The 14580-nt window shown below is 57.3% G+C and overlaps 1 protein-coding gene across 2 annotated transcripts in view; it reads left to right on the top strand.

Moving 5' to 3' along the window:
* INPP5A (inositol polyphosphate-5-phosphatase A) overlaps positions 1-14580 on the top strand; it is a 229944-nt gene that overhangs the window by 155727 nt on the left and 59637 nt on the right. For both annotated transcript variants that reach the window (XM_023185783.2, XM_023185784.3), the window contains exons 7-8: positions 9564-9616; positions 11836-11955. In XM_023185783.2, the coding sequence (XP_023041551.1) occupies positions 9564-9616; positions 11836-11955 (173 nt within the window). The remainder of the gene's footprint in view (positions 1-9563; positions 9617-11835; positions 11956-14580) is intronic.

Genomic DNA, 14580 nt, shown 5'->3' with positions numbered 1-14580 from the left:
CCTGTGGTTGGTCTGGGCTGTCGTGTGTCCGGTTGTTACCTCTGATAATCCGTCTTCCTGGGAGTCCAGGCTCCTGTGGTTGGTCTGGGCTGTCACATGTAAGGGCAGTGAGAATCTAAGGCATTAGCACCACAGCAATCAGTAAATTCCTGAATCCTTGTATCCATGAAAAAGAAGCTTTGCCAAAAGATGTAGGAAAATTATTCAGCTCCCCTGACGTGCACTTGGGGTCCCCTGCACGTCCAGCTGGGAGAGGGAGGGCTGGCTGGTGGTAACCAAGACAGTGGCTGACGGTCACGTGTGCCCGTGGTGTGAATGTGGGGCAAGGGCACGGTCCCGTGTCAGATACAGCCTTGGTGGTTGCACCAGGCTGCGAGCAGCAGGGTCCCAGCAATTATGCCTGCGTCACACGGAGAGTTTAGAATCTAAATGTGTGGAAGGCATTTGTCATCTCACTGCCAGACGGTGTTGATAAGAAACTGTTGTTTCCTTCTGGCCGCCTTGCTCTTTTGCTGAGCTGTGTGTGTGCAGCTATTGCTCTGTGCACGTGATCTTTGGGTAAACCTCACACGCGGCATTGTCGGCGTCTGCCTGGCTGTGTAGTTAACCTGTCAAGGCAGCGTTTGCTGCTTTGCCCTTCCTCTTCTGCTAAATCACAGTGGGGTGCAGGCATCGTGGCCAGAAGCGGCCCGGGCACTGAGGTGGGTTTGGGGGCATCCAGGCACCGTGGCCAAAAGCGGCCCGGGCACTGAGGCGGGTATGGGGGCATCCAGGCTGTGATATAGGAGCTCTCATCCGGACCTGTCTGCGCAGCCGGCCCCAAGAAGGATTGCTCCGCAGTCCTGTCTCCACGAGAGTCGTGCAGGCTGAGGCTGCTACGGAGCTGACTTCCAGCAAGGCCACAACTTTATTAACTTGCTTTATGGCCCACACCTTGAGTGAGGGACTGTGGCCGCCCAGTGAAGGATGGGGCGCTCCTGTCACCCTGTGGCTCGGCCTCCTCATCCATCTTCCCTAGGCCAAGGACACCATGTCAGTGGGCCAGCCTCCCGTCCTCGGTCCTGCTTCTGGCACCGCCTGCTTGCCTCCCTCTGCTCCAGGTGTCCTGCGGTTGGAAAAGGATACACAAGGAAGCTCCGTGGTCTTCTCCATGCACAGGCACGTCCCTGGGTCATGATAGCCTCCCTGAAGGGGCCGCCTGTGGTGCAGGCCCATCGGAAGGGCAGGGTGGCAGCTCTGGTTCCCCTGGAGAGCCTGTGAGCTGAACTCTGGCCTCTCTTGAACTCAGCCAAGGCTCTCATCTCAGAGTGACCGGAGACAGACTCAGGGCCCTTTGTGGGAAGCATAGGTGCTGGCGGGGCCTGGGCTGGGCGGGGCCATGTGCTGCTACTTGATGGCATGAGGAGAGCAGCTGTGGGCGACCGGGCTGGTCCAGGCAGGGGCTGTTGACCCAGCACCTTGACTCGGGACACATGTGACTGCATTGCTGTCCAGGGCCGTGGCTGGACTGGGTGCTGCTGTGCTGTCCCCTCCACCAGGTGTCCACTTATTCACTGGGTCCTGTCCACCCTGGATGGGGTAGGAGAGCTCACAGGGGGCCCCATAGTCCCTAGGGGTGAGGGCCGAGGTAAGTCACGAGGGGCCAGGGGCCACATGGTCTGCCAGGGTGGGAAGCTCAGGGGCAGCGGGCCTTCAGCAAGGAACAGATACTCTAGGGTCCTCCCAGGCAGCCACACAGGCTCCTGACCCTTCTGTACCTCAGCCCTGCCCTGAAGCAGCCCTGCCGCTCCGGCCAGCGGAACCTCCTTCCTGTACCCACACCTCAGGCTTCTCTCCTGGACTCAGCAAGCGGGGACCGAGGCCGGGCCCAGGCTGAAGTTGGGCAAGGTCTGGGGGCCTCTGCTATGACTCTGCCACCCTTTGGAGGGTGGGTGCCCTGGCAGGGGTCTGAGTGTGGGCCCTGGCCTCGGTCCCTGACACCAGTACTCTGAGTCCTCTGTGATGCTAGGGGCCTGCTGGCGTGGGTCTGTGGAGGGCATAGCATGGGGGGCTGCCCCTCCCCCAGGAAGAGCAGCCTCAGCCCCGGTTTGTATAGAAACTCCAGCCCCCAGCCTGGGTCCAGCCCCTTCCCGCCTGCCGTGGACCTGGCTCCAGGGACTGCAGTGTTGTGTCCACGGGCAGAGGAGAAGGCAGATTCTGGAAGGTAGACGATTCCTGGGATGAAAAGGCACCGAGCCTCTTTGTGTGGACCCGTCTCTCCCCTGGGAGAGCAGCGTGTTGCTGTCCGCGGCCTGGTGGTCAGCTGCTCGGCAGACCCTCGTGGCTGCTGGTACTGGGACGGGGCCAGCCCCTGCCCTGGGCCAAGGCCTCCCTGTGGGTCCTCGCGGGACCCATGTGTTTGATGGTCTGCAAAGGTTTTCTGACATTTCCTCTTCCCTGGTAAATTAACAAAAGGAAACTCTTATTTAAAAAACTATCAGCTTCTAATGTTCTGTCCGTAGTGTGGGTTTTTAACCCCACAGAGGCTGTGTGGCGCCCCGTGTCCCTGCTGGAGGGAGGAAGGAGGAGGGAAGGGTCCGGGGAGCCATGGGGGTCCCGGCCTGGCAGCCCGACCGGGCCCGCGCCTCCCTCTGTGCCTCTGCGCCCGACCTCTTGCTGTGTGTGGACACATTTTGGAGGAAGGACCTAGTTTCAGACTGATTTCTCTTTCTTTTATTACCGTCACTTAAGGGTAATCTAAATGTAATTACCTTGATGGGGGTATAATGCAGTCTCGGGTAATTACGGCCGCTGCAGAAACTAACAAAACTTTCTCTGCTGATTTATGGATGCTTTTGGCTTGGTATGAATTTCAAATGATGCCTCTGGGAGCCACACTCCAGATAATGTGAGGCCATTTTTAAAAAGCAGATTTGTGTAGTCGATCAGGGCGAGTCATTTTTTTCCTTTTGCCCGTAGTGAGAAATTGGTTGTTACCATAGATCACAGGGCCGGCTGCAAGCTCTTATGAAAGATGAATTAATTCCACTAATGCTCTGAACGGGCCTTCGGCGTGAGGGCTTGTGGCGATAACCTCCCCGCAGCCTCTCTTTTCTCCGTGGCGATTTATGCCGTCTTTTAGTGGATGAAACCGGCTGGAGCCGCTATCCATCTGCCGGCTGAAGGAACCCTATTAATGGGCCTGAGAGAGACTTCATGTCGTCAGGTGAAGGATGTGCCCCACCCCTACGTGATGTGCTGTCATTTCTGAGGTGAAAACCTCCCTGGGAGTAGAGGACCCCACATGGGCCGGGGGGCAGCCACCTCAGGAGAGCGGAGCCACGGCCGTCCCATCTGCAGGCTCCTGAGGGCTCCCGGAGCGAGGGCTTTGAAGGTGGCCGGTGATCCCGCATACAGCCTGGGATGGAGGAGACCCCAGCCCTGGCCATACACCCTCTGCTTCCATTTGCCGTGGCCTGAGCAACAAGTATGTACATCCAGAAGCTTCTGGGGTCTTCCGGAGTCCTGAGCATGCGAGCGGTGGCTGAGGCCCCAGGATGCCCGTCTCTGCCTCCCAGCACGTCCTGGCCCTGCTCTGGAGGATGGTGTTGGGTGTGGGGTGTGTCCACCTCAGGCTGGGGTGCTCAGGTGCGCCCGTGGGGGCATGGCCTCTGGGAGGGGCCCCTGAACCTGGTGATGACTCTGGGGACCTCCTTCCTCTTGGGCCACCCCACCCCAGCCCTGGCTGCATGCTTGGGGCTGGGCCAGCAAGGGGAGTGAGGCATCAGGAAGTGGGGAGTTCAGTGCAGGAATCGGGGCGGTGGTTCCAGTTCTGGTTTTTTCTCCAAAGAGCTGGCGGGTTCAGGCCCCAGTTTCCTCGCTGGGGAGATGAGGACAGTGCCTGTCCTGAGTGCCGGCAGGGCCACTAAAGGGTGCGTGGGACGCTCTCTGTGAGGACGCTCCCCGCACCGCGCATCCCACCCTAAACCCAAGGATGTGACCGTACCTGTGGCCACGGGCCATGGAAGTGTCAGGACACTGTGGGCTGTGGCTTCATGTGTTCCTACTGTAAAATCCCTAGAAACCCAGTCTTAGCACAGTTGTAGCTGCTCTGATGAGCTTACCTCAAAAGGAACTTATTTTCTACAAATACTGTAGAAAATAGTTGGTTATGATAATATACTGTTAAATTTTCTGAGATTCATTTGCAATTTATTTTAAAATCTTAAATTAGAATTCTAAAGTTACAGTTATTACCAATTTATATTATTCAAAAATAACATTGTTTTTTCATTTCATTTGTTCAGTCTATGGATAATTAATGTTGAAAAAAATTCTCCACTACTGTGGAAAACTTAAAAATCTAAAAAAACCAAGAGGTACACACGTGCACATAGATTCAAGACACACAAACACACACCCTAATTAACACAAATAATTGAAAACTCAGGAGAAGAATAATTAATTTCGGTTCAAAAATTTACAAACGCCTTCCATTTTTAATGGAAGTAAAACTGTTGATGGTTATAGCAAATTCTAGGTAAAAACCTGGGTGTGCTCAGTTTGGGGTTTCTGCCGTACCTGTCAATTCAGAGGCGTGTGTGCGGGGAGGTGCTGTGTCCCTGTGTCCCGGGTCCTACTGCCTGTCTGGAAGCAGGATAGGCAGTGCCTGGGCACAGCTCTGCCGCTCGTGGGAAGTGCCTGCCTCTGCATGCCACGGAGCACCTTTGCTGTCTCGTTCCATCATGTACTCTGGGGCTCTGGCTCCAACCAGCGGGACGGAGACCCCAGCCTCATGGGCTGTCCCAGCGGGGGATGTGGACAGTGCCTGCGCCCAGGAAGTGGGCTGTGGGATGCTTGGGGTGGGCTGGGGCTCACGTTTACACAGGGGTGACTGAGGGCTTGGGGAGTGGCAGGGGCACTAGCGTGAGTCTGGACGCGGGAGCTGGCAGAGGGCATCTGCCAGTGCTGGTTAGGAGCGGCCTCCAGGCTCCCTGCCGAGCCCACACACCGGTGTTGGGACTCCCCTCCCTGCCGTTGGGTGCCCCCCACCCTTCGGACTCACCATTTCTCCCAGAAGAGCTGGCCCTGACTGTCTCACAAGGCCAGCTTCCCCTGCAGTCGCCCCTGTGACTTGGTGCAGGCAGACACCTGTCCCGTTCGCTTGGTGATTGCATCGGCGAGGACAGATCCGGGCTCTTGTGGTGGTCGTCAGCTAGCGAGGACATGGCTCTGGGCTCTTGCACTTGTCAGCCGTGCCTCCTACACAACTCTGTGCCTGCGGTGTCCGTCTTCCCGTTCATGTTACCGCAGGTTTCCCACCCGCCAGCCGGAGGCCCCTGATGGAGTCGGTTTCTGGGGAACTGGCCCTCGACCATCGGCACACACAAGCGGCTTCAGCACCCCCACACATGCGGCTTCACCCCCACACACACACGCAGCTTCACCCCCCACACACATGTAACTTCACCCCCACACACACACGCAGCTCGACCCCCTACACACACGTGGTTTCACCCACACACATGCGGCTTCATCCCCCACACACACGCGCGGCTTCACCCCTGCACACACACAAACACACACAGCTTCACCCCCACACACACGCAGCTTCACCCGCATGGGTTCTGAAGGCTCGGCCTGACCTCTGCAGCGTCCGGTTCCCGAAACACGTCAGGCCACCCAGTCCCCCGCAGACAGGAGGTGTCGAGGCACAGAAGATGAGCCGCTGGTGCTCTAGGGGAGTCATTGTGTATGGAGACGCCTCGGCCTGCAGGGACAGTGCCTTTTCTCCTGGAAAGATGCCTGCCTCCCACTGTCACTAGTAGAGGGGCCTCACCTATTTACTGTAGATTTGTCACCAGTCACACGTCCAGCCTTCTCCCATGGCAGCCCCCATGGGATGAGAGCCCAGCCTTGGGCCCAGTGACTGTGGCCTAAATCTGCCAAGGGGCCATAGGAGCAGTTCTTAACCTCTGAGCCTCAGTTTCGCTTTCTGGTTGGCCTGAGGGTTGGGTGTGTGCCTGTGTATTGGGTGCCAGCCCGCAGCAACTGCTGGTGCACAGAGCCATACCCTCGCAGCTGCCCGGCAACATGGGCTCTGTCCTCCCGTCCTTGTGCCCGAGGCCTCACAGCTGGGACTTGAATCCGGCAGCCCGCAGTCCTGTCTTACCCACTGCCTTGAGGCCCTGGATGCTGCTGGTGTGGATCCTGTGCGTGGCTGGGCTGTGGGGGGTGGGTGGTGGCTGTTCCAGGTAGGCGGTCTCTCCGGAAAGCGCAGGCTGGATTTGGATGTGTGGAAGATGGAGGAAGGGCGTCTAGAGAGGTGACAGGCGGCTTGTCTGGAATGCAGGCTGAGTGAAGGTGGAGGAAGGGCATCTAGACAGGTGATAGGCGGCTTATCTGGAGTGCAGGCTGAGTGAAGGGGAGAGAGTCCAAGCATCAGGCGGTGTCCCAGCCAGCTGTCTGCAGGAGCACACTGTGCTGTCGGCGGGAGCGTGGAGCCCGCTGTGGGGCATCAGCAGCACCCACTTCTCCCCACAGCTCAGCTTCCCACTGATGTGTTTCCATCGCAGACACAGTTACCTACGGGAAATGAACACAGAGGCTCCCCAGGGCAAATGGCCTCCCTCAGAGAGGAGGCAGACACGTTTGGAATCAGAGACATGCGTCTGGTGCAGCATGCAGGGAGCCTGCCACCCCGCCACCCCGCCATAGAGCTCCCTGGGTCGTCTGGGCATGGCGCCGCGCAGCAGCCAGACCAGTAGCCTGGGGAAGCCTTAGCCAGCCTCCAGGAGCTTTGGAGCAGCCCCTGTTGTTTGGCAAGCAGGGCGGCCTGAGCACGGCAAGGGATGTAGGCTCAGTACCAGGGCCAGCTCATGGTGTGAGGACAGATCCTCCTCAACAAGTAGAGCCACAGCCTGGCTCCAAGTGCATGGCCAGGCCGGGAGGAGTGTACAGGAGGTCTCTGTACCTTCTGCTCAATTCTTCTGGAAGCCTAAAGCTGCTCTGAAAAATAAAGCCTATTACTTCTTTAAAAGTCTGCTTACCTGGGGCCTGGGACTTTACAGGTGAGGGAAGAAGGACCAGCCCTAGAAGGAGGAAGCTCAGAGCTACCTGTGGACCCTGAGGGTGCATCTGTAGGTGCCTCAGTATCACTGGGGAGCAGAGAGCCCAGACCTTTTATGATGCTGGGTGGGGCAGCCATGGAACTGCACAGGTGAGGAGGGGGCGTCTCTCACTCTCCAGGACACTGCAAACCAAGAACGTCTATGAGACGAGCAGACACCAGAATACAGATTCACCCAAATAAAGTTGATTTCGTGGGAAAAGCTGACAGACTCTAAGTATGTTTAAATTGCTTAAAGTGGTAAGTGAAAGATAGGGTTCATTAAAAATGTTATTCAATTAAAACAGAAATAAAGCAAGAAAAGGGAATATGAAGAAGAGCCTGTAGAAACATTAAACATTCTGCATTAGAAATTACAGAACAGATTCTAGACTAGATGTGGTCAAAGAGAGAATCAGAGATTTAGACAATGTCATCAAGGAGTTCATCTAAACATAGCCAAGACAGACAAAGATTTGTGTGTGTTTGGTTGTTTGTATGTTTTTTATTTTTATAAGAAAGAGCAGTTAAAAGACATAAAGACTATTAAGAGGCTCAGATACACCCAAAATAAATTCCAGAAAGAAGCAATGGGGAGCAGTGGTGGAAGTGAAAAGGGAAAATTTTTAGAAATTTAATTCCCGAGCACAATTTGGATACAGAGCAGGATATATAAAAATAAACCTGTACCTGCATGGCATTGAAGCTTCAGAATATTGATGACAAAGAGAAAAACTTTAAAACAGCCAGAGAGAGGAAAACATACATTCCGAGGATTCACAGTTTGTGTGCTGGGGCGCTTCTTACAGAGTGGTGGGTCCAGAGCGCAGGGGAGGAACGCAGTGTGTGGGAAGGGCTGGCTGGCTCAGCGTCACTCCCGTCAGCGTGTGGGGCTTGGAATTTCCCGTCTTGAGCAGGGGTGGGAGCACTTAGGGAGGGGCAGAGAGCACTTGAGGCGGGGGCAGGCAAAGAAGGGCCTCACACCTGGGAGTTCACAGCCCTAGAGCCCTGCCCAGGAGGGACCTCGGGGGGACGCTGTGCTAGAGGGAGACGGGGAGAAGGAGACGGGGCTGCAGGGGCCACTGTGCTGCCAGGTGCCACCAAGGCCAGGTGAGATGAAGGGCGAGTGTCTGTAGGAGTTTGCCTGTGGAGGCTGTGGTGACCTTGCAGAGAGCATTTGGGCAGCTGTTGTCCAGCATGTGTGCATCCTGGGGGAGCCGCGGGGCACGGTGGCCAGTGGGGAGGTGGGGTCAAAGGGAGAGCCTCTGACCTCTGTGCTCTCGGTGTTAGATAGAGGGAGTGCGCCGTCTGGACCCTTCCTTCACGGGCGTTTCATCCGCACTTCACTCCAGATTCCCATCTGCTGTCATCTCCTCGGCAGACCTCAGGCGTGGTGGAGGAGACAGGGTCTTCCCTGACCTGCGTTCCTTCTCCACCAGCCCGTGAGCACCAAGAACACCAGCCCCTGTCCACCGTCTGCCCCCGATGGTGCCAGGCCTGTGGCTGCTGCTGGGAACGGAATGGCTGGTGCCCTGCCCTGGTGGCTGCCATTCCCCCACCACTGCCTGAAGCGCTTTGCTTTGTGGACCTTGGACTTGACTCTGTCAGCCTCCTCCCAGTGCCTTCTGGGATGTTCAAGGGTTTCCCAAGAGGCCTAGGCTGTGAAGCTGCCTGTTCTGCATGGCTGTTTAAATTAAAATTAATGCAGATAAAGTGGAATCTAAAATTCACTTCTTCAGTCACGCACTTCACATGCTCGGTGGCCCCGGTGGCTGGCCACTACTGTACTGGGTGACCCAGCAGAGGAACCTGCTGTGGTGGGAGGTGGGAGGGCAGGAGGGCCTCCATGCCATCTCGAGGGGAGCCCTCCCACCCCCTCTTTGGACTTTCATGCTGGTGCCTGTTTCACCTTGAATTTGAGGAGTACTTTCAGACCAGAGCTCAGGCTCCACAATCGGTGGCTGTGCTGGGGGGTGGGGATCAGTGCGCGGCATCGGTGGGTGGTGGGGATCAGTGAGCGTTTTAGGTGGGCAGTCTTAGGGTGGGCAGCTTACCCACTGTCCAGGACGCCTGGCTGGGTGCAGCTACCCACGTCTTCCCTGTGGTCCAGCCGAGGGCGGCCCTATGTGCCTCGAGCTCCCTGCTCAGCCAGCATCTGTGGTGACAGTGGTTTCCCTGCAGCTGCTCTCACACCGGGGCACGGGGCTCACAAGCAGCAGGCTGGCAAGTTTCTTCGTATCTTCCCCCCGCCCACCCCAGGCTGAGCGTCACCAGCCCCTGCAGGCGTCTCTGTGCAAAGCCCCACTTGAGGACAGGTGCACAGCTCAGTTCTCTGTAGCGTGGCACCATCAGTGCTGAAAGAACACTGCTGTTTTTCGGGTGGAAAGTGTCTCCTGTGTCCCTTAGGTGTGTGGGACCCACGTGTTGCTCTTGCCTGCTTGCTCCGGCTCATTTGTGTGACGTGTTTATTTTTCAGTGCAAATGGTCAAGAAAAGGCTTCATCCGGACAAGGTGGTGCATTGCAGACTGGTACGTGGCGTCTCTCTGTGCTTTGTCCATTTCCGTAACATTTCTTACCCTTTTATATCTTGCACAAGCAGCGTGTTCCACACACCTCATTGGAGGCTCTACTGATTTTGTGTGAGGACCGCCAGCTGCCTGACCCCCACCTGCCACTCTGACCTTTTTTGTTCACAGTGATGCATTTGGAGCATTGTCACTGTTCCCTGTAAGTCAGACATCTGGGTGCCCAGTGCCAGTGGAGACACAGTGACGGCCCCGGTCCCAGAGCCCACTGCACAGGGAAGTCAGCAGAGAGGCCCCCTAGCACCGGCACCCCGTGGCTGCCCAGTGAGATGGCGTAAGAGCCGCCTGGCAGCCTGGTCCACCAGCAGGCTGAGCACAGACGTAGCGGAGCCTGTGTCTCATCCACGTATCCTCCGGCCTGGCCTTTCTGTAGCGGAGATGTTCTCGATGGCGCCGCCCCACCTTTTCTGCGTGATAAGAAACAGAAACCTGTTACCTTTTTTCCTAAGGTGGCTTCCAGGCGGCTCCCCAGCCTATCCCTCCAGCCATCACATCTCATTTGAATACTGTTTTTATTTTCCTCTCATGGATTTTCCAAAACTTCACTGCCTGATTATCTGCTGCTGTGTAACAGATCAGCCTAAACTTAGCAGCTTTAAAAAACACGTATGAGGCCGGGCACGGTGGCTCACACCTGTAATCCCAGCACTTTGGGAGGCCAAGACGGGTGGATCATGAGGTCGGGAGATCGAGACCATCCTGGCTAACACGGTGAAATCCCGTCTCTACTAAAAAATACAAAAATTAGCCGGGCACGGTGGCGGGCGCCTGTAGTCCCAGCTACACGGGAGGCTGAGGCAGGAGAATGGCGGGAACCCGGGAGGCGGAGCTTGCAGTGAGTGGAGATCCGGCCACTGCACTCCAGCCTGGGTGACAGAGTGAGATTCCGTCTCAAAAAAAAACGTACGAGGTCATGGCTGTGAGCGTCTCAGGACCCAGGAGTGGCTTTTCTGGGGCTCTGGCCCTGGTCACCCTGGGGCTTCCAGAGGACGCATCTCCAAGCCCACTGGGGCTGTGGGTTTCTGCCCCTTCCCCTCGGACCTCTCCCTAGGGCTGCTCAGGGCAGGACATCCCCAGCAGGAGCAGGTGTCCAGAGAGTGAGGGGATGGAGGGAGGCAGGGAGAGGTGGGGAGAGGGGAGGGGGGAGGGGCAGGAGGAAAGAAGGGGGAGAGGGAGGGGAAAGAAGGAGGTAGGAGAGGAGAATGGGGGGGGGAGAGGAGGAGGGAGGGAGGAGGGGAGAGAAAAAGGAGGAGGACGGAGGGGGAGGACAGAGGTTGCTAAGAAGGAGCCGTGGTCCTGTGCCTACCCCAGGCAGTGTGGGCTGCCAGGCTGCCCTTTGCTTTTGGTCACAGGGAACAGTCTTGGCATGGTGTGGGGGCACATGGGGCACGTTCGCCAGGCAGTGTCACTGGGGTCACTGTGGCAGCTGGACCACAGGCTGGAGGAGGGCAAGGCCGCCTGCACACACTCATTCCTGGCACTTCCTGGTAGGGAGACAGGGCTGGGTCTTGGAGCCTGTGGAGGACATGTGGGCAGTGAGGGCTTTGTGGGACAGTGTCCAGACCGTGCTGAGCCCTGCACTGACCTTCCCTGGTGAGGGGACACGTCCTTGCCAGCTGAAGGTGCTGAGGGTCCCCTGCTGCAGTGTGACAGAGGCCCAGGCCTTGATCAGGCCCTGCCAAGTCCACGGGCCTGGAGGCCAACAGCTGGCCGACGGGGCTTCCCACGGGTCTTCCCTTTGGGAGTGAAATGAGGCACTGTTCTTGCCTGTCCCTGTGCCCTCCACCCTGCCTTACAGGGTCGCTGATGGGTGCAGCCGGCAGCCCTGGGCAGCCGAGGCTGAGGGGCGGTTCCTTCCTCTTAGCTTAGCTATCAGGGACAGTTTCCAGAGTCACCTGTAAGTTTTTCTCTTTAAAGAAAAATAGCTCACTTTTTAGTTGCCCAGAGTAACTGCATTTGTAAAGACATATTCAGACTTCACTGGAGGTTTCCTGTCCACTGGCCTTGTCGGAAGACAGGTGGGCGGACAGGTGCCCGGCCTCGGGTGGCTCCGCACGGCGGGGGCCAGTGCAGGTCTCGCCCTCCCGGGGCTCCTGGGAGAATGAGGTGTGGCCCGGAGGCTCCAGCCCTTCATGACGTGTCCTTTTCTCTTTTGGTTGTAGTGCCTTTGACTTGGTGAATATCCATCTTTTCCATGATGCTTCCAATCTGGTCGCCTGGGAAACAAGCCCTTCCGTGTACTCGGGAATCCGGCACAAGGCACTGGGCTACGTGCTGGACAGGTAGGTGTGGGCCAGCAGGTAGGTGTGCTGGGCAGGTCGGTGTGAATGGAGAGGTAGGTGTGGGTGGGCAGGCAGGTGTGCTGGGCAGGCAGGTGTGAGTGGGCAGGTAGGTGTGCTGGGCAGGTATAGGTATGGGTGGGGAGGTAAGTGTGGGTGGACAGGTGGGTGGGTGGGTGAGCAGGTCGGTGTGTCCACCCACTCCTGTTGGCCACTGGGAAAGGCTGTGCCCGCTCTGGGAGACACACTCTGCTCTGTTTGCTGATTTGCTGATGGCCCTTGCTGGAGTCGCCCCATGGAGGTGGCAGAGCCCCCAAGCCCTGTCCACAGGCTGGAGCTGCACCCTCACCATGGACTTGGATGGGGATGGCTTCACTTTCTCTCTGACTTTTTTGTGGGGAAGATGAGAAAACAGTGCCATGGGGTGCTGTGGTGGGAGGTGAATAGGACACTGAAGAGTCAGTGGGAGCATGGGGGCCACCTCCGCGTGCGCCTGGGCCCCTGCCCCCCAGTGCTCCAGGCCGCTCCACCGGTGATGCTGTGGAGATGACGGCTGTCACGGGGAAGCAGGGGACCCCCACTGGTGGGATGTGTCTGATCTTGGTACCCGTGTCCCTCCCCATCTACCACTGGGCCTTTTGCTGAAGCTCAGGCCCCACAGCCAGGTGGCCTGGGTTTGTTCTCTGCCCGTTCCAGTTAGGCCCCATATGGAAACCTTTCCTGCCAGCATCCCCATGGGTGACAAGACAGTGCTCCATCAGCTTGGGCTTGCATCAGTGACGAACCCAGGCCTGAGACCAGACCTCAGACCAGCAGTTCTGGTCTCAGGCCTGTGTTCGTCACCCCAGGGTGGTCCCTGATTTCCACCTGAACCCCATTCTCCCCAGAGGGCCCCTGACCTGAACCCCTGCCCGGCTCCCGTGCGTGCAGAATGCCGAGTTGCACTCCCAAGTAAGCGTGCGAGGGTCTGGAGCTGCCCTGCACCTCGCCGGCCTTCCAGCAGCTGGCCTCCTCAGACCCCGACCTTCTATTCCTAGGGCAGCCGCTCCCACCCACACCTGCCTCACCCTGGGCTTGTGCCGAGCAGAAGGACTGAGTCATTCCCAGGCCACCACCATTCCTGGGGCACTCACAACTGCCTGGGGCTGCACAGGCAGAGGCAGGAATTGGGGGGCACTGAGGTCTGGACCCAGAGAGGAAGGAGGCTGGGCAGGGCCTAATACCCTCTGAGCCTTTGGGAGGCTTCCTGGGGAAGACAGTGGGAGGAGCAGTCCATGTGGAGGGGGACGTGGGTGGGGCCCCTGCCCCTGAGTCATATGTGGTGTGTGGCCAGCGCCATCAGATTCTCAAGAGCAGGAGTGGGAGAGTCCTGTGAGAGGCATTCCCTGGGGACTGTGCGGAGTACATTTCTACCCAAGCAAGCCCCGCGTCCTGAGGGGTCCCTAAGGCAGGTGGGGTCATGAAGGAGAACAGCAGCCAGCAGGTCCCTGCCTCCTAACAGCGCCTTTTAAGGATAGTGTTCAGTTAGCATGTGAGTGCCTGTGCTTGTGTGCATGCCTGAGTATACACACCTTGTGTGCATGCAATTATGCATGTGTATGATTTTGTGTGTCTGCATACATGTACATGCATGTGAGTGTATGCACATTTGTGGGGGTTTGTGGGGGTGGGTGTGCACGCATCTGCACATGTATGTGTTCGTGTGTGCGTGTGTGTGTGCATTTGTGGATGCTGGTGTGTGCATGTGTGGGTGCATGAGTGCATATATATGTGTGTGCACACGTGTGGGTATGTGTGGGTGCGTGTGGTGTGGATGTGTGTGGGTACATGTCTGGGTGTGTGCACGCTTGCAGGGGTGTGTGGGGGTTGCATTGTGTGTGCACACATGGGCACATGTGAGTGCACTTGTGTGGGTGCATGTGAGTACGGGTGTGAGTGTGGGTGTATGCATGTGTGGATGCATGTGAGTGCAAGTGTATGCAGGTGTATGCGGGTATGGGCGCATGTGAGTGCGGGTGTATGTGGGTGTGGGTGCATGTGTGGTGTGGATATGTGTGGGAACATGTCTGGGTATGTGCATGCTTGCAGGGGTGTGGTGGTTGCATTGTGTGTGCACACATGGGCACATGTGAGTCCACTTGTGTGGGTGCATGTGAGTACGGGTGTGAGTGCAGGTGTATGCGTATGTGGATGCATGTGAGTATGGGTGTATGTGAGTGTGGGTGTCGGTGCATGTGAGTGCGGGTGTATGCAGGTGTATGTGGGTGTGGGTGCATGTGAGTGCAGGCATATGCAGGTGTATGCGTGTGTGGGTGCTTGTGAGTGCGGGTGTATGTGGGTGCATGTGATTACAGGTGTATGCGTGTGTGGGTGCATGTGAGTGTGGGTGTGGGTGCATGTGTGGGTGTATGCGTGTGTGGGTGCATGTGAGTGTGGGTGTATGCATGTATGGGTGCATGTTTGTGTGGGGTGGCTTCATGTGCATATGTGCATGTGTCTTGTGTGGCTGTGTGTGGGTGTGTGTGTGTAGGTGCATGTATCTGCATATTTGGGTGTGTGCATGTGTGCAGGGGTGCACTGATGCATGTGTGCATGCATGTATGTGGGGGCTCATGTGTGGGTGCATAT

Source organism: Piliocolobus tephrosceles, chromosome 9 (assembly GCF_002776525.5).
Source record: "Piliocolobus tephrosceles isolate RC106 chromosome 9, ASM277652v3, whole genome shotgun sequence".
NCBI classification, from domain to species: domain Eukaryota; kingdom Metazoa; phylum Chordata; class Mammalia; order Primates; family Cercopithecidae; genus Piliocolobus; species Piliocolobus tephrosceles.
Note: the sequence above shows the minus strand (reverse complement) of the source record. Positions and strands in the feature narration are given on the sequence as shown.